At 44.2% G+C, this 21812-nt stretch overlaps 2 protein-coding genes across 7 annotated transcripts in view; one reads left to right on the plus strand and one right to left on the minus strand.

Annotated features, from left to right (window-relative positions):
• The window catches only part of ATG4B (autophagy related 4B cysteine peptidase), a 44864-nt gene extending 39439 nt beyond the window's left edge, over positions 1–5425 (minus strand). Inside the window, exon 1 of one of the 2 annotated variants that reach the window (XM_043492422.1) lies at positions 5070–5425. In XM_043492422.1, the coding sequence (XP_043348357.1) occupies positions 5070–5079 (10 nt within the window). In that variant the 5' untranslated portion in view covers positions 5080–5425. The remainder of the gene's footprint in view (positions 1–5069) is intronic. The other variant, XM_043492423.1, reaches the window with a different exon arrangement.
• A 93-nt stretch (positions 5426–5518) lies between these two features.
• THAP4 (THAP domain containing 4) overlaps positions 5519–21812 on the plus strand; it is an 81083-nt gene continuing 64789 nt past the window's right edge. The window contains exons 1-3 of one of the 5 annotated variants that reach the window (XM_043492420.1): positions 5814–5938; positions 8499–8560; positions 9734–10893. In XM_043492420.1, the coding sequence (XP_043348355.1) occupies positions 8550–8560; positions 9734–10893 (1171 nt within the window). In that variant the 5' untranslated portion in view covers positions 5814–5938; positions 8499–8549. Of the gene's footprint in view, positions 5939–8498; positions 8561–9733; positions 10894–21812 lie in introns of all 5 variants that reach the window. The other 4 variants (XM_043492419.1, XM_043492421.1, XM_038417191.2 and 1 more) reach the window with 4 other exon arrangements.

Consider the following 21812-nt stretch of genomic DNA (forward strand, 5'->3'; position numbering starts at 1 on the left):
ACAGCTGACATGAACACCACACAGCACACTCCATTTCCCTCTAACTGGGGGTGTACCCTCTTAGCTTTCTGGTGTGACTCAGCGGCCATTTCTCAGTCGCCACCTGCTGATTTCATTGTCCTTCATCCTAATTTCATGAGTAGAATTCTATATACATAAATTCAGTTTTTCCTGAACTTAGAAATTGGTGGTTTATAACCAGTACATTTAAGGCTTGCCTACATTTGAAGGTTAGTTTAGATTAAGTTAGGTTATGAATTTAAAGCACAATAGATATTTGTGACCACCGTGTTGACAAGCCCTCAGCCTTGCTAAGTGTTATCCCAGTTTTAACAGGTGTGGTCAATAAGTCCTCTACAGTTTGTATGATGATATATTTTCTTAGCACAGAGGGTCACAAAGAGATTCTACCCCTCCTTTTAGCCATGTAGGTTAATGCATATTACATTCAGATAAAACATCTTGTTTGTCTTGTTTTGTCAATGAGACCCCACAGATCTCACTTAGATCTTCTGCCCCCTGGTCTTTCTAACTGGGAATAGCATGATCCGAGTGTCAAAGGGAAAACAAAAGCAGCAGAAAACTGCCATCACTGGGCTAAACTGTAGTTTTCTTTAAGGAATGGGGCCCTGTCTAATAAATGGGGGACTAATTCCAAATTAATATCTGATTGGACAGATAAGGAAGTAGATTACCTGTACCAAAGTTCTCAAACTTTTTCACAGTACGGACCACATCTTAATAAAGATAATGGTCTCCTCTTCCCATTGACTACAACTCCCCTGCAAGCACAGCAATTCTTTCCATAGGAAAATATTAATATGATGTAGCAGCCAGAAAAAAGGATTAGAGCCAGACCCATGTAACAAGGCAGATTTTCAGAAACCACCAACAGTCCACACTTTGGTTTATCTTCTTTCACCTTCTCCTTACTACAAAAGATTGATAATAGTGTAGACTGATAATAGTGTAGACAGATAAGCATTGATAGCACAAAGTTCCTGTATGTTTGGTGCTATTTCTCACAGATGGTATTTTCATAAGCCTGTATTTTCGAGTCAAAAATAACCTTCTCCCTTGGCTCTCCCCTTTCCCCCCCGATTCACAGGCTCATTTGCCACCCAAAGGTGGATTTATTATTAAGTTTCGCATAACTCTGTGCAGTCACTTGAGATTGTTTTAACATAAAAAAAATGTTAAGACTCTTTTAAGACAAGTTTTAGAGCTCATTACTCAAAGATAGCTTATTTTTAGATTTTCAAACTTGTCATGGATCAAACACTCAGTGCAAATACTTGTTTAAGTAAATTGGAAAGACGGGGACTGCATTTACGTAATACATGACTCTCCACTTTGTCCCCCTTTCAGTCAGCAATATATACCACTTCCCATATATCTCGAACGCTGCATGTGAGCTGGTTCAGATGGCCAAGTTAAACTTTGCCTAGAGGGTCTCTCTTACTCAGGGCTGCTCTGGAACCAACCTGCACCCTGGAAAGTCATTCCTCTCCCTTCTGCCCCCACATTTATTTGTATTTCCAATCAATAGCATTCAATTCAAATTTCACATGTTCTGCAACTTTCTATTCTACAAGGGCCATGTGATTTGAAGCTGGCAGACTGGTGGTGAGTGAGGGACCTGCTGGGCCCGCTCTGATTCAATGAAAGCTGCCATGGGAAGAGGCTAAGCAGGTCTACTGGATTCCCAAGCTGCACACTACAGAACGCAGTGTGCTCAGGGAATCCAAAGCCTCAGAGCACACAAAATTTGATTTGATCACAGTCACTATGCACACCGAGGATGAGAGTTCCAAGGCCCCACTCCCGCAACTGGATCTGTGCACACAGTTCCCTACATTGACATGGAGCCCCAACTGGGCTCTCTGAAGATGCAGGGGTTCACCCATGGAGATCCAGCTACACAACTGGAACCTCAGACTGCACACTCAACAGATGTCAGTCAGATACACCAGCACGTCTCTTGCTTATTAAAAAAGAAAACACAGGTAATCAAATGTGAGACATGACATCCATTCAACAGCATAGTCAAGAATTTACATGCAAGAGTCAAGATAGTCTAAGTTATGGTTCCTAGTGAGTATAATTATGACACATGGCACATCATAATGGGCATGCTAGTGTTCCAGGTATATTTAAGGTTACCAGAGCATTTTCACTATAAACCCCATTTTCAGGTGATCATAACTTTCCAAAAGTTCCACCCGTTGGGCTGAAATTCTCCAGACCTGGTTTATACCCAAACGCAAATATTTAGACACATTTGAACAAAACAGTTCTGCTATTTGAGAGTATGAGAAGAGTGGGAAAACATACATGAACGTTTCAGAGTAACAGCCATGTTAGTCTGTATTCGCAAAAAGAAAAGGAATACTTGTGGCACCTTAGAGACTAACAAATTTATTTGAGCATAAGCTTTTGTGAGCTACAGCTCACTTCATCGGATGCATTCAGTGGAAAAATTCAGTGAATTCATCTTGTTTCCAGCCAACAGGCACACTAGGCTAAATGCAACCAAATACTGTGCTTTTATGTGCAATGATGCACTGGTCAGGGAGCCTGACTGGAAGCCAGTTTGATACCCACAGCTGTAGAACTCTGGTTGTAATACTACTACCACTGAGGAAGAAAAATAAAGGCAGCAGCAGCCCTGGAGCACAGTTCTGGGTCCAAGGTGGAAAATAAGCAGAGGCTGAATGTCTTAGGAGAGTATTAATCAGAGTTGGATATGAAGTCCTTCACCCATGGGTCAGTGGCTTACATGTGGCCCTGGAAAGAAGGGAACAAAATTACCACCCTATGATGGCGGTCAGATGATTGTTTGCAAAGAGTAGGTCTCAGTCCATTTCCTAATGGATACCTGTCCATATCAAAAACCACTACTGCAATTGGCCTTAATTGTCTTTCTTGTTGGCATTCTGAGCAGAGAAGGCAAGAAATGGACAGTCATGGAGAACAACCAACCATTTCACTCTGACAGTGGTATCTCCACAACAGGGCTGCAAAACATTACCAGGACAGTGGAGAAAGACTGCACAGCTAACTGCTCTTGCTGTACAGTGAATTTCCACATCCAGGGCAGTCAAGCCAACATCACTGAAGCAGTGAGGTGCCCTTTTCCATTACCCCAATTACAAAAGAAACTAGAGAAAAATTGGAAGAAGGAAACTTTTCTGAAGTCTGTAAGCTAGTATACTCTATGGCATGCATCAGGCCACACACACACCAAGCTGCAGAAGAAAGAAGGGCGTCCTGTGGAACAAGAAATGCTGCTTCCAGGGAGTGGTACTGATGATTGACCAAGTTAATTTCAAATGCTGAACCATTCCTAACAAGAGGAAACTATTCCCACTCCATACATACACTCAGCCTTTCCCAAACTGCCATGTATAACGTGGGGTTGGGGAGGAGGACAGTGTTCTGTTTCAATTCAAGGCACTTTGTTGGCATAAAAAGTTACGTAAGTGTTGCCAAATATAAAAGCCAAACCTTAGGACTGTCAGAAACAGACAATTTATCAAGGATCTGCAGTGTGTTTGAAGTTGTAGCAGGTTTCAGAGTGGTAGCCTGTATCACCGTGTTAGTCTGTATCACCAAAAAAAACCAGGAATACTCGTGGCACCTTAGAGACTAACATTTATTTGGGCATAAGCTTTCGTGGGCTAAAACCCACTTCATCGGATGCATGCAGTGGAAAATACAGTAGGAAGATATATATACACAGAGAACATGAAAAAATGGGTGTTGCCATACCAACTGTAATGAGACCAATTAATTAAGGTGGGCTATTATCCACTGCATGCATCCGATGAAGTGGGTTTTAGCCCATGAAAGCTTATACCCAAATAAATTTATTAGTCTCTAAGGTGCCACAAGTACCTCTCAGTTTTTTTGAAGTTGTAACAGTTTCCATTGCTGATTTGTTATCAGGGTGCTACATGACAACACGCTGTCCCTCCTGTCTTTCTCCTACAGTTACGTTTTCCTCATCACTTTAAGAGAAAAATCTTGTGTCCTTCCTCATGCAAGCCACACCCCTTCCTCTAATTACCAGGGGGAGCCCAGGAAGTGGGTATGGTTAAGGGGGTATCTTATACATATCATGCTTGACACCTCCTATGCCAAGTTCTGTAGAACTTTTTCATAACACGGACCATATTTTAATAGAGACTGTCCTGTGGACATCTCTCCCCATGTGAGCATACGAGGTTGATGGCAGAAATGAGCACATTCTAGCATAACAGTAGCCCTCATTTTAGCTTTGCCCATGTCTCCACGGAGCTTAAAATATTGATGTTGTGAGAAAGAAAACAGGGAGACCTGGAAAAGGAGGGTACACACAGAAACCCTGACATGTTGGAATGGGGGTCACAGAGAACCCCTGGCATAGGGAAGGGATCAGGTTACAGGGAGTCCCTGAAATAAAGGGGGATGGGAGGATGAAACACAGGCAGCTTATAGGAGAGAAAGTAGTAATACAAAAAGCCTCAGTCTAGGCAAAGAGCATCTTACTGTGTGTAGTAAGCTTGGTCTACAGCTACTACATTGATAAGTGTGGTACAAGAACCTATATAGAAGAGAAGTAAAGTGTATGACCCAGTGTATTTTTAACTTTCAATGTGAGTTAGCATCAAGATGTGAGATCACCATGGGATCAACTAGCCCTGAATGAACAATGGACCCCACCTGCTCATCCCCTACCTTGGAGAACCCAAGCCCTTAACCCCTACCTTGGGGATCCCCAGCTCACACCCCCACACCCTACTACCTCCACCCCCTGCCTTGGTGATCCCCAGCCACCCCATAGATCCCTACACGACCTTCCCCTCAACCCCTACCAAGGGAACCATCAAGGGAGATTGACCAGACTACACCCCACCCCAGGGCCTCCCTCCCACACACATCGCCACCCTTACTCCCCCATGGCGGGTGTGGGGAGAACACGGGCTCTCAGGGAAGCAGGGACACAGCCAGCCCGACACGCCGAGCAGCGGGGCGGGGCGGGGCCAGCCCAGGCCCAGAGCTCTGGCAGGGGACCCGCCGCCGCTCACCTGCGTCCATCCTGTGACTCCTGCCTCTAAGCAGCCCCAGGGCCAAGTGAGCTGCAGCTACTGCCTCCTCCACATACACCCACAGGCCGCAGCCTAGCCCGTCCGCTCCTGACGAGAAGCCCAGCGCGCCCAATCAGAGAGCGGCTCACAGCGCTTCTCAGTCAGGATAGGTCGAGAGGGGAGCTCGCCGCATGCCTCGGCTTTGCCCCGCTTCCTCATCCATACGGGGGCCGCCATTTTACTGTACGGAACGAAGGACTCAGGTGAGATGGAGTGATATGGCACCAGGCTGAAGCCGGGGTCAGGGAATGATCTTTAAATGCTTTGCCATTACCGGATCTCAGCCCTATGCGCAACCCCACCCCTATCTACCGAGGGTACGTGTGATATGTGGGCGCCGCCATCGTGTAGTACGGTCAGGAAAACCCCGCCCCCTGTTTCCAACATGGCTGCCTCAATTGAGCTTCATTTGAACCCCTCGAGTCTCCCGTTCCTATCCGCTCCCCACAAGCCCAACCCTCGCGTCAAAGAAAGACCCAGTGAGGGCACAGAGAGGGGTATTAGGAAGTTCTCCTCTGCGGAGATAGTGCTGTACGGTGGTGCCTCGACTAAAATGGCGGCGGCCATATGGTGGTCGCCATCTTTGTTGACGGCACCATCGTACTGAAACCCCTTTTCCTGGGAAGAGGGGCAGCTTAGGTGACCTGGCTCCGCCATCTTGTTGTACGGCTGGCCTCGGCCCCTGTGTTGGGAGGGGTGAGGGGAGTGGGGGGAAGGGCCAACCGGCCGGAGATGGTGATCTGCTGCGCGGCGGTGAATTGCTCTAACCGGCAGGGGAAGGTGCATAGAGGAGCCGTCTCCTTCCACAGGTAACAGCGGCCGCTTCAGCCGGCCCAGTACCCCCGCCCCGACCGCCAAGCCCGGCTCCCGCTGGAATCGCGGGGCACAGAGTCGCCCCTTCCCGGACCTCTCCCCCACCCCTTGACTGAGTGACAGACTGTACAGACAGACACTGACTCATCCCCCCGACAGACAGATAGACAGACACTGATCCCCTTTCTGGTCCCAACTTGAGAGATCTCCCCGACAGACAGACCTCTACCCACACCTGCCTTCACAGACTGACAGACACACACCTGCTTATCCTTAACAGGTAAAGCCATCTACCCACCCACCCCCCGGACAGGCAGCTATCCACTTTCTTCCCTTTCCCCCATCATCCACCCCTCCCGTCTCTTCCTACTGCCACACATGGACAAACACCTCCCCACTCCCCCGAACCACTCTCTGTCCCCCCGCAGACAGACACTCACCTACCTCCTCTCTGTCCCCTTGCAGAGCTACACCTGGTGTGCACCTGTCGCTCCCCCCTCACACACACACATTCATCTACCCCGTAACAGGAACACATGTATCTCCCACAATCTGACACACTTACACTTACCTCTGGGTACACCCCTGCCTCCCTCCCTCCGCTCCCAACACGCACACCTCTACCTCCCCGCTGTCATGGACAGACACAAATGTACCTACCTCTCTTCCTTCCTGGCCCCTGCATACAGACACACATTCACCCCTACCCTCACATAAATAGACAGACTCACACTTTTCTCCTCCACTAGACAGATGTCCTGTTTCTTTGTCCCCAACCAGACAGGAAGTTAGACATGCCAAACTCCTGTCCTATCCCTCCAACAGAAATACACAGAGCTGCATCTGTCCTCCATCCTCCTAAGTTGGAAAGTCACAGCTATCCCCCCATCACCAGATGCACATACACCTTCTCATTTTCCCCTCCTCAGACTGCCAAGTACTCACCTATCCCTGCCTTCCACTCTTTGCAGGTTTCCCACTGACCAGTGTAGCTGTTTAGTCCTGCTACATTCTTAGATGATTGATGAGGGACTCTCATGTTTCTTCCTCTTTTGTCAGCTGCACAAATTTTATCCTCCCCTTTCTCTCCTGCCCCAGCACATGTATATCCTGCACCCTGACAAATCTCCAACTGTACAGCATATAAGTGTTTAAACTTGCTGTACCTTTAGGGCTATGATGTGGGATATATACATTCTTCCCTGATTCCCTCACACACATTGCACCCCTATATCTGCCACCAACCAGTATAACTGCTTAGACCTGCTGTGCACTTAAAGTTGTTAATATGGAGGACAGAACATGCATCTTTGTCTCTTACATCTCCCTTCCCTACTTCACCCCCCCTGCAATCTACTTTTCTCCTTCTCTCAGACACACACACTTCCCAATATCCCCACCCTGCAGATTTTCCTATAGCAGACATCCCAACTGTTAAGTTTTTAGGCTGTTGATGAATGAGGGATGCATGCTTCCCTTCCCCACGGTTCTTATGTTCTCACTCTTTACCCCTTTGGCCTTGTCTACGTTAGAAAGTGTGGTGTTTAAGCAAGCATTTAATCATTTTTAACAGCTGAGTTAACTGACCATGACTGTGGTCAAGATAGACAAAGATATACCGTGTTTGATATGATGACATAGTTAATCATGAAGTCTAGCTGACAACATGTTGAACATGACTTGTCTGCACTGACCACAAAGCCTGGTCAGTCTATTTTGGCTAACTATGTTGTTAAAAATCATGATTAAACACAATAACATTTCCTAATACAAACAAGACCTAAAATGCATTCCCCTCCCACTCTCCAATGTGTTTTCTTCCCTGCAGGTCTCCCTCTAGATGTATGTCCAGTCTACATTATAAAAACTTTGCTGGTATAACTACACTGGCAAACTCTCCTAGTTAAGATGCAGCTTATACTGTCAAGAATGCTGGTATAGTTTATTTTGTTCAGGGAGCTGGTATAAGTTATACCAACAAAAGCTCTTTTTTGCTGGTATAATTATGTCTACATTAGGGCTTCTCTTGGTATAAACATGTTGTAAAAAAAAAAATCACACCCATCTCTCACATTGCTATTCTAGCAAAAGTTTCTAGTGTAGATCTGCCCATAGTAACTCTGCTTATGCTATTGATGAGGAACACACACACTTGGATTTCACCCCCTCCAAGGTCTCCACTGGCTCATGAAACTGCAGCTTAGTCTTGTTATAGCCCACGGCTGGCGTTAAGGACTGTACACACGCACATTTCCCCCACTGCATATCTCAGCTAGTACGTGTAATAGTATTGTCATCATCTACCCTCATGCTGGTGATGTGGGATGCACACAATCTTGCCCTCTTATGTCTTTGCTGAACAATACGAGAGCTTGGCCCAGAATGAACAATAGGGAAAGAGGTTCCATGAGTTACATACAAACAGCTTTCTTTCTGGGACGTATTCTATTACTGCAGGTGGCATCCAAGAGAAACTCCATTAAAGAAATGCTCTGTGGTACTAGTCTTTTTCTCTTCCAAAAAACCCAGGATAAAAATATTGCTTTCCTCTTGTAGTTAGAAACTGAAGACAACTCAAGAGCAAATTATATACAACACTTGTTTGTAATGAAATTGAGGTAATCATGTTTCCTGTGTACGAAATAAGTAATACTAACATAGTAATACTAACTATGCTGATTCTGTTCTGTATGTCTCTTACTTAAAATCTGCAAATACAGTAAGCAGTGTCTTTTCTATTATGCAAAGTTGCTCATAATCTTTATATCCATTATCCTTCATTGTATGAATTTTGTGATTTGTTTTGCCATCTTTTGAAATTTCAGAAAGTTCTTCTGATTACTTTTGGTTTGTAAGGTTGATGGGTAATCATAGTTGGTTTGAGTAATATTCCTGCCTGAACACATTCACCTCAAATGCTCTCTTAAAATGGAGGGCCATATGGTCCAAAGTCGCAAACATGCAAATGGAACTATGCGGGCAGACACCTATACCTGCATGCAGCCCATGGTCTCCGTGTAGGTGCGGGGGTCCATCTGCCTAGATCCAAATGTAACCTTAGCATTGGTAATGCTAAGCAAAAATTCAAAATGAAGATGACTTTTGTGAGCCCATTTCAAACTGTATCTTGTATGCCTAGTTTAATTTTTAATTTTTCTTCCTTCATGGGATATGAATATCTACTGAATTCCTCTATGAAAATGATTGTGTGTGAAGTCCCTGGTTATGTTTTTGTTTTTTCTGGATAGGTGCCATTAACAGTCTAAAACAAGCATTTGTGTCAACTATAAGAAATACAGTGTGTGTTAATGTTATGATTTCTTGGCATTGAGGCCTGAATGTAGGATGTTTTATATCTTGTTTAATATCCCTTCATTACTCAGTTTAAACACCAGTCAGTTCCTGAAGATTGTAGATGGATTAGATTGTTGTTCGGGGCAGAGGGTTTCATTATTCACATCTTGTCTTTCCTCACTTACAAGGAGAGTCATGGTGTCTGACTGGTATAAATACATAGTGAAGTGGTCAGGTGCTTGCTAACTGATTTTAATAGACAGTAGCACAAAGCTAACTGGTTATGTCCTCTCAGGGGAATTTAACTGCCAGCCGAGGAAATGAATATTTAGCATTCCGCTGAAACTTTCAATAATCAATCATCAACCAGGCATAACCAGTACTATACTGCTTTCTAGATAATTTTGGTTTCCAAAACTTATGGTCCGCTAACACTGAACTTCTTTGATTATAGAAATATCCATTTATTTTACCCTTTTTATGCTTCTTGTTTGCAGATTCCCTCTAAAGGACTCAAAACGTCTGATCCAGTGGTTAAAAGCAGTTCAAAGGGACAACTGGACTCCCACCAAGTACTCCTTTCTCTGCAGTGAGCATTTCACCAAAGATAGTTTCTCCAAACGGCTGGAAGATCAGCATCGGCTACTCAAGCCGACAGCTGTGCCAACTATCTTCCAGCTCACAGAGAAGAAAGATGACAACCAGGATTATGTGAAAAGTAGAATTAAAATAGCAAGCCAAATACCTGCGTGGGATGGAGATCAACCAAGGGAAGGAAGCTGTGAGGTAGTTGAGAGAACCTCATATTCTGACCAAGACTTTATGATAATTCAAGGGACTAAAGAGATGGAGCAGGTGACTCTGCAAACTGAAATTGGGTCAATGTCTGAGCAAGGAGAGAATGTCTGTGGGCAGTTGGAAGGGCCTCTGAGAAGGATGTTAGTTGATAATTTAGTCACAAAGACAGGACTCCAGAAAAAGCCAGAAAGACCATCTGTGGATGATTGTTCTGAAAGCACAGTCCATACTGAGAGTTGGATAACTGATAGAAGTGGTATATCAATTGATGACTTCACACCTCCAGTATCTGGGGCTTGCAAATTTATTGGCTCCCTCCACTCTTACAGCTTTTCCTCTAAGCACACCAGAGAGAAGCCATCTTTCCCAAAAGAGCAACTTGAGAAGAAAAGGCCAAAGAGAGATGTGGAACCAAGCTGCAGTAGCAACATCATGGGGCACAATAAGACCTTAGCAGAAAGCTCCCCTAATTCATCACTTATTGCAACCCCTCAGAAACCTTCCCAAAGTTTGTCAGCATCCCCTGCAGACCTTACCCCTCAGCCAGCAACAGAGGCTGTGGTAGGTCAGAAGGGAGAGACAGATGCCAACCCCATGTCAATTAATGAGGTCATCATCTCAGCCTCAGGAGCTTGTAAGCTCATTGACTCCCTCCATTCATACTGTTTCTCCTCTAGGCAAAGCAAAAACGAAGTGTGCTGCCTACGGGAGCAGGTGGAGAAAAAGAATGGAGAGCTGAAGCTGTTGAGGCAGAGAATCAGCCGCTCTGACAGCCAAGTCAAGAAGCTGAAGGAGAAGCTGGATGAACTAGAGAAGATCAGTTTCCCATACTTGAACAGTCTGCTGTCCCAGGACTGTGGTCAGTACCCTCAGTGCCTTTGTAATTGGGGCAGAATTCATTCTTTTGGCTAAAGTAGGAGGCTATCTAGTTAAAGTCTTACAAAAGAGGTGAACTTTAAGGTCATCTCTGATCTAGGGTAATGTGTTTTGCCTTGCTTCTAAATAGAAAGTACTCCAATTAGCCTCTACTTTCCCTTCCCCAGTCATTTTTAACTAGCTCATAGATTCATAGATACTAAGGTCAGAAGGGACCATTCTGATCATCTAGTCCGACCTCCTGCACAGCGCAGGCCACAGAATCTCACCCACCCACTCCTATGAAAAACCTCACCTATGTCTGAGCTATTGAAGTCCTCAAATCGTGGTTTAAAGACTTCAAGGAGCAGAGAAGCCTCCCTCAAGTGACCCGTGCCCCATGCTACAGAGGAAGGCGAAAAACCTCCAGGGCCTCTCCAATCTGCCCTGGAGGAAAATTCCTTCCCGACCTCAAATATGGCGATCAGCTAAACCCTGAGCGTATGGGCAAGATTCACCAGCCAGATACTACAGAAAATTCTTTCCTGGGTAACTCAGATCCTATCCATCTAATATCCCATCTCAGGGGATTAGGCCTATTTACCCTGAATATTTAAAGATCAATTACTTACCAAAATCCCATTATCCCATCATACCATCTCCTCCATAAACTTATCGAGTAGAATCTTAAAACCAGATAGATCTTTTGCCCCCACTGCTTCCCTTGGAAGGCTATTCCAAAACTTCACTCCTCTGATGGTTAGAAACCTTCATCTAATTTCAAGTCTAAACTTCCTGGTGGCCAGTTTATACCCATTTGTTCTTGTGTCCACATTGGTGCTGAGCTGAAATAATTCCTCTCCCTCTCCTGTATTTATCCCTCTGATATATTTATAGAGAGCAATCACATCTCCCCTCAACCTTCTTTTAGTTAGGCTAAACAAGCCAAGCTCCTTAAGTCTCCTTTCATAAGACAAGTTTTCCATTCCTCGGATCATCCTAGTAGCCCTTCTCTGTACCTGCTCCAGTTTGAATTCATCCTTTTTAAACATGGGAGACCAGAACTGCACACAGTGTTCTAGGTGAGGTCTCACCAGTGCCTTGTATAATGGTACTAAAACCTCCTTATCCCTACTGGAAATGCCTCTCCTGATGTATCCCAAAACCGCATTAGCTTTTTTCACAGCCATATCACATTGGCAACTCATAGTCATCCTATGATCAACCAATACTCCAAGGTCCTTCTCCTCTTCTGTTACTTCTAATTGTTGCGTCCCCAACTTATAACTAAAATTCTTGTTATTAATCCCTAAATGCATAACCTTACACTTCTCATTATTAAATTTCATCCTATTAGTATTACTCCAGTTTACAAGGTCATCCAGATCTTCCTGTATAATATCCCGATCCTTCTCCGAATTGGCAATACCTCCCAGCTTTGTATCATCTGCAAACTTTATTAGCACACTCCCACTTTTTGTGCCAAGGTCAGTAATAAAAAGATTAAATACGATTGGTCCCAAAACCGATCCCTGAGGAACTCCACTGGTAACCTCCCTCCAACCTGACAGTTCGCCTTTCAGTAGGACCCATTGCAGTCTCCCCTTTAACCAATTCCTTATCCACCTTTTGATGTTCATATTGATCCCCATCCCCAGCTCAGTTTTTACTTGAAGCTGATCATAAAGGCCATAGGATTTATTTGTCATGTTTAAGGAGCTAGAAGTCTGCTAGGGCCTAATTTTAAAGCCCAACTAGACCACACCAAATCTGAGCCCAACCCTAGCTCGTTGAGTTGTTTCATAATGACCTGAATTTGACACTTTTTGTAAGGTGGGTCCTATTGGGTTTGGGTAGGGTTGAAAGCATCTACCTGACAATGCTGTCTCCACCCAGCCCATGGCTTCCTATCCCCATAGTGCTGGACTTTGGGCTCGGGAGCCCTGGATCCCTCACCCCAACCCCAAACTCTGCTTATCCTGTGAGAGGCTCCAGCAGTGGCACTGCTGGGTGCAGACTCTATGTGATACATCACACTCCACCAGGGCTCCTTCCTGCAGCACTGGGGTGGCCAGTCCTAGAAGCACTTTTCCAGGGATCTTGGCCACCGGGCAGTGGCTCTGGACATCTCTAGCGCCTCTGCCCATGCAGGTTTCTCGGGGCAAGCATTGAGCCTGCCCAGCTAGCCAGCCCACACATCAGGCCAGCCAAATCAGTATCGCCTCTCTCTTGCCATGGCAAGTGCAGTGTGGACACCTGGAACACTCCAAGCCTCCTCTCTGCATCCTGGCACTGCTGCGGCTTCCTGTTCAGGATGGCAAAGACTCATTCTTTAGAGCATAAGCCCAGCGCCCAACTGACAGTGTTGGAAAGAAAAACTTTCCCTAGAGGTTTTCCATTGTGGGATTTCTTACCTCTTCCTCTGAAGCTTCTAGTACTAGCCAGTGTCAGAGACGGGATACTGGTGTAAATGGACCACTGCTCTAATCCATTGTGGCAATTCCTATCTCTAAACTCAACTAAGAGAATATAAACTATCTGCTTATATTTAGGGTTGCCACCCAACCTTGTTTTTCCATGAGAAGGTCCCAATTTTAATAGGTCTTTTCCATGGAAAAATTTTAATGTAGGTGGAAAAAATATCACTAAAGTGATGTCAAGGTTGGGTGTTTTTTGTTTGTTTGTCCCTGCAGGACTACATAGTAGAAGTGAAACCGTTCAAAATTTGTAACTTCATCCAGTGTTTCCAACAATACTGTAGACCACAAAATCAAAGCTTAAATAGCTAGTAGTAAATGTCACTAAAACCCTGCAACAGCCTTGTGATTGGTACCTTTTGGTGCATATTTTTATATTCTCTTTGTGTGTCAATATAAAAGAATTACCTTAATCCAAACTGCTAGACAAATTTTTTTAGGTTTACATAATTTGTCTTAATATATTTTTAATAAGTTCACATTTGTTGGAACTCCTACAAATGAGCTTCTTATAAAATTGATCCTTTGAAAGATGCTTTGCCCTAATTTAGTAAGCACCATGACTGATTTTGTGAGATATATGTGCTGTATATTGAAGGACAAGAATCAAACCTTTTTAATAGGAATTCTGAAAATTGCCAGATCTAATATTTTCTCAAGATAGGAAGCAATATGTAGATAATCAAACAAATTCTAAGTGATTATAAATTGTTTACTGCGTAAAGTTTACATTGGTAAAATTTTAACTGCTGTCCATAAATCTTAAAGAAGAGTTTATTTTAATATTAGCATTCTGTTGGCATGTACCACCTACTCGCGCTTCTGTCTTCTTGTTTATATAGTCTTAAAAAACCACTAATAAAACTGAAGCCAACAGTCGAGTTGGGCAGTTTATATTTTGTATGAGTGCTAAGGGTAGATTGATAAAAAAGCTAAATTGAGAGTGCTTTTCGTTTCCTGAGAATCACATAAAAGAGACTCCATAATTTATCAGTTAAATAATAATAGTATTGGAAGAGAGAAGGTGAATTAGGTAATATCTTTTATTGTACAATTGCTGGGAGTGGAAGAGACAAGCTTTTGAGCTACCCAGAGTTCTTCTTCAGGTCTGTGTGGCCATGAATGACAGCTTGGGAAACAAACAGTTAAGGCTGAAACGTTGCTTTGTTTTGTCTGAACTCTGAGTTGGGAAGGGCATGTCTCCCTTACCACAGCAGTTTTATCAGTTTGCATCTCAGCCAGATTGTGGTATATTTCCTGTGAAAATGTACAGCCAAATTTCCATGTTTCTTTTCTAAACATATGGCCTATGAAGGTGTGCGTAAGGTGACTAGGCAGACTGATTTTGCAGGTTGTTTATGCTAATTATTTTATGCCCTGGTTCCAGTACAGCAAGCTAACCGGCTGACCACCCCTGCTTCCTGGCATTCTGCCACCCCACTAAAACTGCTGGTGCCAAGACGAACCTTAGGCCCATCTGCAACTGGCCTCAGCATGGAGTCTCCCTAATTAATTGTTATATATTCTGACATGTTTTGGAGTCTGGGGTTTCTCCTAGCCCAGAGCGTGCCAGTGTGAGAGCCTGGAATCTGAAGTGTTCAAGATTTTACTGCATGTCAGAGCATGCAGTAAATCATTTGATAGGTGCCAGAGTCCTAGAAAAAGGCAGCTGGGACCAAAATTAATCTCCTGAGGGAGAGTAAAGATATTGGGGGAAAAATAAGGATCTTAATCTAAAGCATTGGGGAAATGCTGCTGAAAACCCAGTGGAGGGTCAGGAGAGGAGGAGAATGTTATGAACAGCCTGCTCTGATTGGAGACAATTACTGCCAAATCCTTTTGTCCTGCTTGAAAGCGTCTCTTAACTACCAAATCCTTCTACATCTCATCCCCTTTGACTATATTTAGAATAGTCCAGGTTTTCTGTTTTGAAAGTTGGGTCATGCTAATTGTGCAACTGCTGTGTATCAGGTCAGTTACTTTTGTAAGAGCCTGTTTTAAATTAAACTACAACTCCCAGCAGAAACTGGGATAACATTCTCACCTAATTGTGAGATCATTTGCTATATTACTATCTTATCAACCAAATCCAAAACATTTCCTGGTGACCAAGGAAAGATTAGGGAGCTAAGATGAGCAGTCTAAAAATAACCCTGGGGAATATGGCCAGCAATACAGCAACCAAAGGTATGGTTAAATGCAGGTAAAATACTGTATTTATTAGTCAAAGAGTTAAAATTCTACCATTTAAAGGTTTTTGCTTCACTGAAACCCCTTTTGAATCTAGTGGCTGCTTTTGTGAAGGCTGTGTTATTCAACAAAAAAACAATGAAGAATTGATTCACATCTGAAGCTACCTGAATTATTTGAAAAATGAATATAACATTTAGACTTCCCCCAAATTAGATTTGTTTTAGAAGTCTTACTAAACCTAATATACGTACATTAGTGTTCATAATCCTTGCACTTGAATGAAAAAAGTTTTGGGTGAATTGGATGGCTTTTGAGACTGGTAATAGGATATAAATGTGGGGCTTTTATTTTTGTGCACTAGTTGAATCTGACACCTCTTCAATGGTCTGTGTGAAGTGAGCAGGCGTTCCCAATCCAGACTGGGTTAGCGTTACAAAGCCAGTCAGCAAAATCCATGCCTTTATTGATGGTGTCAGAGGCCAAGAGTTGAACGATCCTGGAGGCTAAATACTCTCATCCCTTTAAGTGGTTGCTCCAGATCAGGGCAGTAGAACATTGCTGGGGCAGTGTGGGGGATGTCGCCCTGCTGATTCCTCTGCAATACCTGTTCTTTGGACAAAGGGAGGGTCTCAGTCTCTGAGACTGTCTGGCATAAACCTGTCATCAGCACCAAATTCATTTAAAATTTAATTTAATTTAAAAAACAGAATGCAGGGCTCCAGACTGATGCTAAAATGAGCTGAAAATTAATCTATCTCTGACGATCTAATTCTGATGGTCTCAGGAGGTAGCAAAATCGGACAACACTTTTTGTGATCTTGCTTCTTTAATGTAGGAATGTATGTTAGGAGTTGGATGGGAGGGATATCAGGCAATTATATCCAATCTTTAACCTCCCCTTCCTTTCACTGGACTCTATCTCCTCTAGCTGAGCCAGAAGCTATGAGCTTGATGCAGGAATTCCTGGGTGAAATTTGATAGCCTGTGTTGTGCAGTAGGACAAACTAAATTATCATAATGGACTCTTCTTGCCTTAACCTGTTTGAAACTAGGGAAAGATTTAACAATCCCTCACACTGTGTGCTGGTGTTGAGATAGCCTAATACCTGAGGGGGGCAGTTTAGCAAATATTTAGGAGGGGGGATTTGTTCAGTGAATTTGTTCAGTTCAAGACTATAACAGGATTTAAAAAAGAATTAGATAAATTCATGGAGGATAGGTCCATCAATGGCTATTAGCCAGGATGGGCAGGGATGGTGTCTCTGTTTGCCAGAAGCTGGGAATGGGAGACAGGGAATGGATCACTTGACGATTATCTGTTCTGTTCATTCCCTCTGGGGCACCTGGCATTGGCCACTGTCAGAAGACAGAATACTGGGCTAAGTGGGCCTTTGGTCTGACCCAATATGGCCGTTCTTATGTTCTCTACCTGAAAAGGGTGTTGTGAGGGTAAATACATTAAAGATTGTGAAATGCTCATATACAGTGACGGGGAACATAAAAGTACTCTTCTGGCCATGGTAGAGATGCTGCTGTTTCTTCCATCCCTTTTTTGTCCGTTTGTATTGTTTCTCCCCTTTCTCTTGGTGAGATCACAAACTTTGTCATAATAAACTATATAATATGAATTAAAATAGAAACAGTTCTATACTGTACAGTGGAGGGAAAGTAAGCTTGCAGCAAAACCTCTGAATTCCACAGCTTGTATTAGAAAGCAATTAAAAATGTTAATTAAGGAAGACCTAAAAGAAAGCTTATATCACTTATAAATGCACAGTTTCCTTAGGACAGGGATGGGCAAACTGTGGCCCACGGTCCGAATCTGGCCCACCAGCCGTTTTAATCTGGCCTGCCAGCTGTTTTAATCTGTCCCTCGAACTTGCACTGGGGAGTGGGGTCTGGGGCTTACCACGCTCTGGCACTTCAGCTGGGGAGCAGGGTCGGGGGCTGCTCCACGTGGCTTCCAGAAGCAGCACATGCCCCCCCCCCGGCTCCTACATGTAGGGGCACTGCTCTGCACGCCACCCCCATGCCAAGTGCTGCCCTCGCAGCTCCCATTGGCCAGGAACTGCAGCCAATGGGAACTGCAGGGGCGGTGCCTGCGGACGGGGCAGTGTACAGAGCTGCCTGGCTGCACCTCCACATAGGAGCCAGAGAAGGGACATGCCGCTGCTTCTGGGAGCCACTTGAGGAAAGTGCTGCTCAGAGCCTGCACCCCTGAGCCTCCCTCCATGCCCCAACCCCCTGCCCCAGCCCTATCCCCCTCCTGCCCTCCAAACCCCTTGATCCCAGCCCGGAGCAACCCCTGCACCCCAAACCTCTCATCCCCAGCCCCACCCCAGAGCCTGCCCCCAGCCAGAGCACTCACCCCGGCATCCTCCCCCAACCCGGAGCCCCCTTCCGCACCTTGAACTCCTCATTTCTGGCCCCAGCCTGGAGCCCGCACCCCCAACCAGAGCCCTGACCCCCCTCCCACATCCCAACCCCAATTTTGTGAGCATTTATGGCCTGCCATACAATTTCTATTCCCAGATGTGGCCCTCAGGCCAAAAAGTTTGCCCACCCCTCCCTTAGGATGTTAGGGAGTTCCAAAATATGTAATTTTAACATTTTTTCTATATCCTGTGAATTAGTACTAGCAGGCTGCAGAAGTCAGAAAGTCTTCCTGCAGAATTTTGATACAGTATGCTGTAGCTGTAGCACATGCTGACCCTGGTTATGCGATCTTCATTCATAACAAAATACAAATCTTGTGAATGTGTAAAAATGGGGACAGAATTCGATAGTTCTGTAAAACAACATTGCAGAGGCAGGAAAGGAGAATGACTTGTCACAGAGTAGTGGAAACCAGTCGGAAGGATAGGGATTGTATCTTTGCCTCAGTATGAGTCTAGAGGATTGGGGACTGCACTGGCTCCTATAGCAAAGCGAAAGGAGTCACTCACTATTAAGCTTGTTTTTGGTGTAGGTAGGAATTTAACATCAAGGCCTGTCTTTGGATGGGAAAGATCAGATGACAGCTTGTCTGTGAATTTTGAGCGGGGAGGTGAGGTGAGGTGATAAAGCACCTTGTTTGTTTAGTTTGGGAGGGGAAATGAAAACCAGGAGATCTTGGCATAGCCTGTCTGTCAACAGGGAGTGGATTTGGTGATTAGGTTAGGAGTTTGTGGACCTCATGGCTCCCCAAAGTGGAAAGGAGCAGAAATTGTATAACAGGTGAACAGCCAGGCTAGGAATACTGGAGTTGGTCAATGGAGATGCATGATGAGGAGAGTACCCAGGGTAGAGGATGATGGGATAGTGTGTAGAGAAGGGAAGAAGCAGTGGCAGTGTGCATGGAAAGAGAGGCAATAACACTGGAAGAAGATGAAAATATGCAAGGGGGTAAAGTATATCTACAGTGGGGGAGCAGTATGGAGAAGGTCAATAGTAGCTAAACTAACATCACGGTGAATTCCCTTGTCATTTCAACAGAGGATGATATCTTCAAATTTAGGTTGTGTTCTATGAGTCAGTCTGCAGCATGCATACACCTTTAATTTTTTCAGTGGACATGGTTTTCAGATTCCAAGTTCAGAAGACCATTGTGCTACTCTAGTCTGACCTGTATAACGCAGGCCATACAATTTCCCAAAATAATTCCTAGACCAGATCTTTTAGAAGAAACATCCTGTCTTGATTTTAAAATTGCCCGTGATGGAAAATCCACCATGACCCTGGATAAGTTGTTCCACTGGTTAATTACCCAGACTAGTTGGGGTGAGTGGGGCTAGAAGACTGAGCATTTTATCTTCCCCTGGCTTTTTCTGACCTATTTCACCACCACATAGTTAAGGAATTGGGAGAGGACAGTGAGTTTATAGGTTTTATTATGTCTTTACTGCATCACGTGATCTCACACACTATGAATTATACTATTGGTGGATTTCATCCAAATGTTTTACCACTGAAGTCCAGAATGTTAGTAGTTCTCTCCTATGCAACAAAGTCCTTAAACTAAAATTCACATTCCCCAGTACTATGAGGCACCTTTTGATAATGCAGCTGGTAGAATGTTTGCAAGAGTCCTGCTTGAAGCTTAGCTCCATAATAAGGAAAATATTCCATCACCTCTTTGGAATGATTCCTCTAAACAATCATTGATAACAATCTAATCATTGATAACACTGATATTTAAAACAAAACAACCCAGCATGCCAGAGATGCATTTCCCTTTCCTTTGCAAACACCACTTTATGTTCTACCACAATGATCATCTAGCTCTACTCACCCTACCATGATCCCAGAGGCAGTTAGCCTCCCTCTTAAAGTACTCCAGCCTTCACTTGCTATACAAGGTATAGTACAGATCAGCTGGTAACCAGCATAAGCCAGTTCAGTCATAAATAATAATTCACATTCCAATTATATACTTTATTTCAGCTCCATTAAACTCCCAGGCTTTTAAAATCAGTTGTGTCACCAAATAATGCAAGCTGTTAGCAAGGTTGAAGAATTTAGCAACATCTCCCAGCTGAAGAATGAAGTCTGCTAGCCATTCCCTCTGCAATGTAAAAGAATAAAGCACTTGTACTTAATTCTAAGGTGTTCTCAATCAACCTTCTATCTTAATCATTTGTTTAAAATGCTACTTACTGCATCTTTCTTGCTCCTCTCCTACCCTCTTTTCCATCCTGGTTTCACTCCACTTTCCTTTCTTTCCTGTCATAGATCATGATTTATCCCTTTCTCCTTTGTTTTCATTGTCAGTTAGCTTCTTATTTTCTCTCTCTCCTCCACCTCATTATATAACTTCCCTATGTTGTGTTCTCTGCTGCTTCTCCCATTTCTTCCCCCCTCCCTCAATTTCTCAGTCTCTCTCTTTTAAAATCATTCATCTCTTTTCTAATTCATTCCATCTGTCTGTCTTTCTCCTACTCCCTTACACACCCAGCCCAACTCATTTACCTCCATCCACTCACACATAAGGCTTAAAATTTATCAGAGATCAGGGAACTAAACCTGCTTGCCAAAAGACTGATGCAAAAGATGAGAGGGCATCATTGCCCAGAAGCAACATCCAGGTGAGAAATAAACCTGTGCCCCAGCTGCTGGGAAAGGTTTTTTGTGTGCTCAAATTCCTAATGATGCTGTTCCTGGATTCTACTCAGAGGCTTTGTCTTTCAAATCCTCTGTGGGGTAGTAGGTGCCTGATAAACTTGAATCCCCAAACTCCTCTGACTACTCAGGAGAAAGAGGATTCTTTTCCATTGCTTCTCCCTCCACCTCCCACCCTAGAATCTGCCAGCTGCTTCAAAGGTGGATGAAATACCTGCTCCTCCTCTCTCCCTTCTAGCTACAACAAGTGGCAGGAGAGAGGTGTTGTTTTGTTCATCTGCTGCTCTGTCTTTCCTCAGCCTCTAGCTTTTGAGAGGAGGATGGGTCTCCACTGCTCTTTCCCTGCCATAGCCTCTGTTTTGGAGTCTTCATGCTCCATTAGTGATTCCTATGCTGCCTTTGCATCTGCTTCTAGCTTTCCCAAGCAGCACAATGCATGAATGATTCTTGTCAGTTTCACTGCTGTCCACAGGGTTCTGAATAGTGGCAGTTATTACTCTTCAACTTGGTGCTTTCCCAAGGTGCAGCAAAGACAATTAAAGCTGTCTGTCTGCAGACTTAGGAAGACATGACTGCATTAATTTATACTTAGTTTACATCTGGAAAGTTATTTTCACAAACTTAAGGGCTAGAAACCCAACTGAAAAAATATAGACGTTCTGCAGAAGTTGATGGTACTTGCCAGAAAACCTATGTAATTTCCCCAGGCATGTAAATGTTTAAAGAAATGGTCGTTAGGAACAATAAAATTACTCCTTGCACCAGAAGCCATTTCTTCCATCCATCAGGTACAATCTGCCTCTTGATCTAGAAATGCTGGGGGGGAGGGAGTCAGAGAAAGATTAAACTTGTTCTTCTCCAAGTGCTTGCTCATATCTATTCCAGTTAGGTGTGCGCGTGCCGCTTGCACAGACATCGGAAACTTTTCCCTAGCTGCTTCCTGTCTGGCTGGCTGTGGAGCCCCCTGGAGTGGCGCTGATACGGTGCTCTATATAGGACCCTGCCAGCCCGACCCCCCCCCTTTCAATTCCTTCTTACCACCAGTGACGGTTGTTAGAACAGTGGTCTCTTGTTCTCAAGTACTCCACCACTCCCTAGCTATCTTACTTATCTCTGTATATAGTTACCCATTGTTAGCTAATTGTTAGTCGTTATC

Source organism: Dermochelys coriacea, chromosome 9 (genome assembly GCF_009764565.3).
Source record: "Dermochelys coriacea isolate rDerCor1 chromosome 9, rDerCor1.pri.v4, whole genome shotgun sequence".
In the NCBI taxonomy this organism is placed as follows: Eukaryota; Metazoa; Chordata; order Testudines; family Dermochelyidae; genus Dermochelys; species Dermochelys coriacea.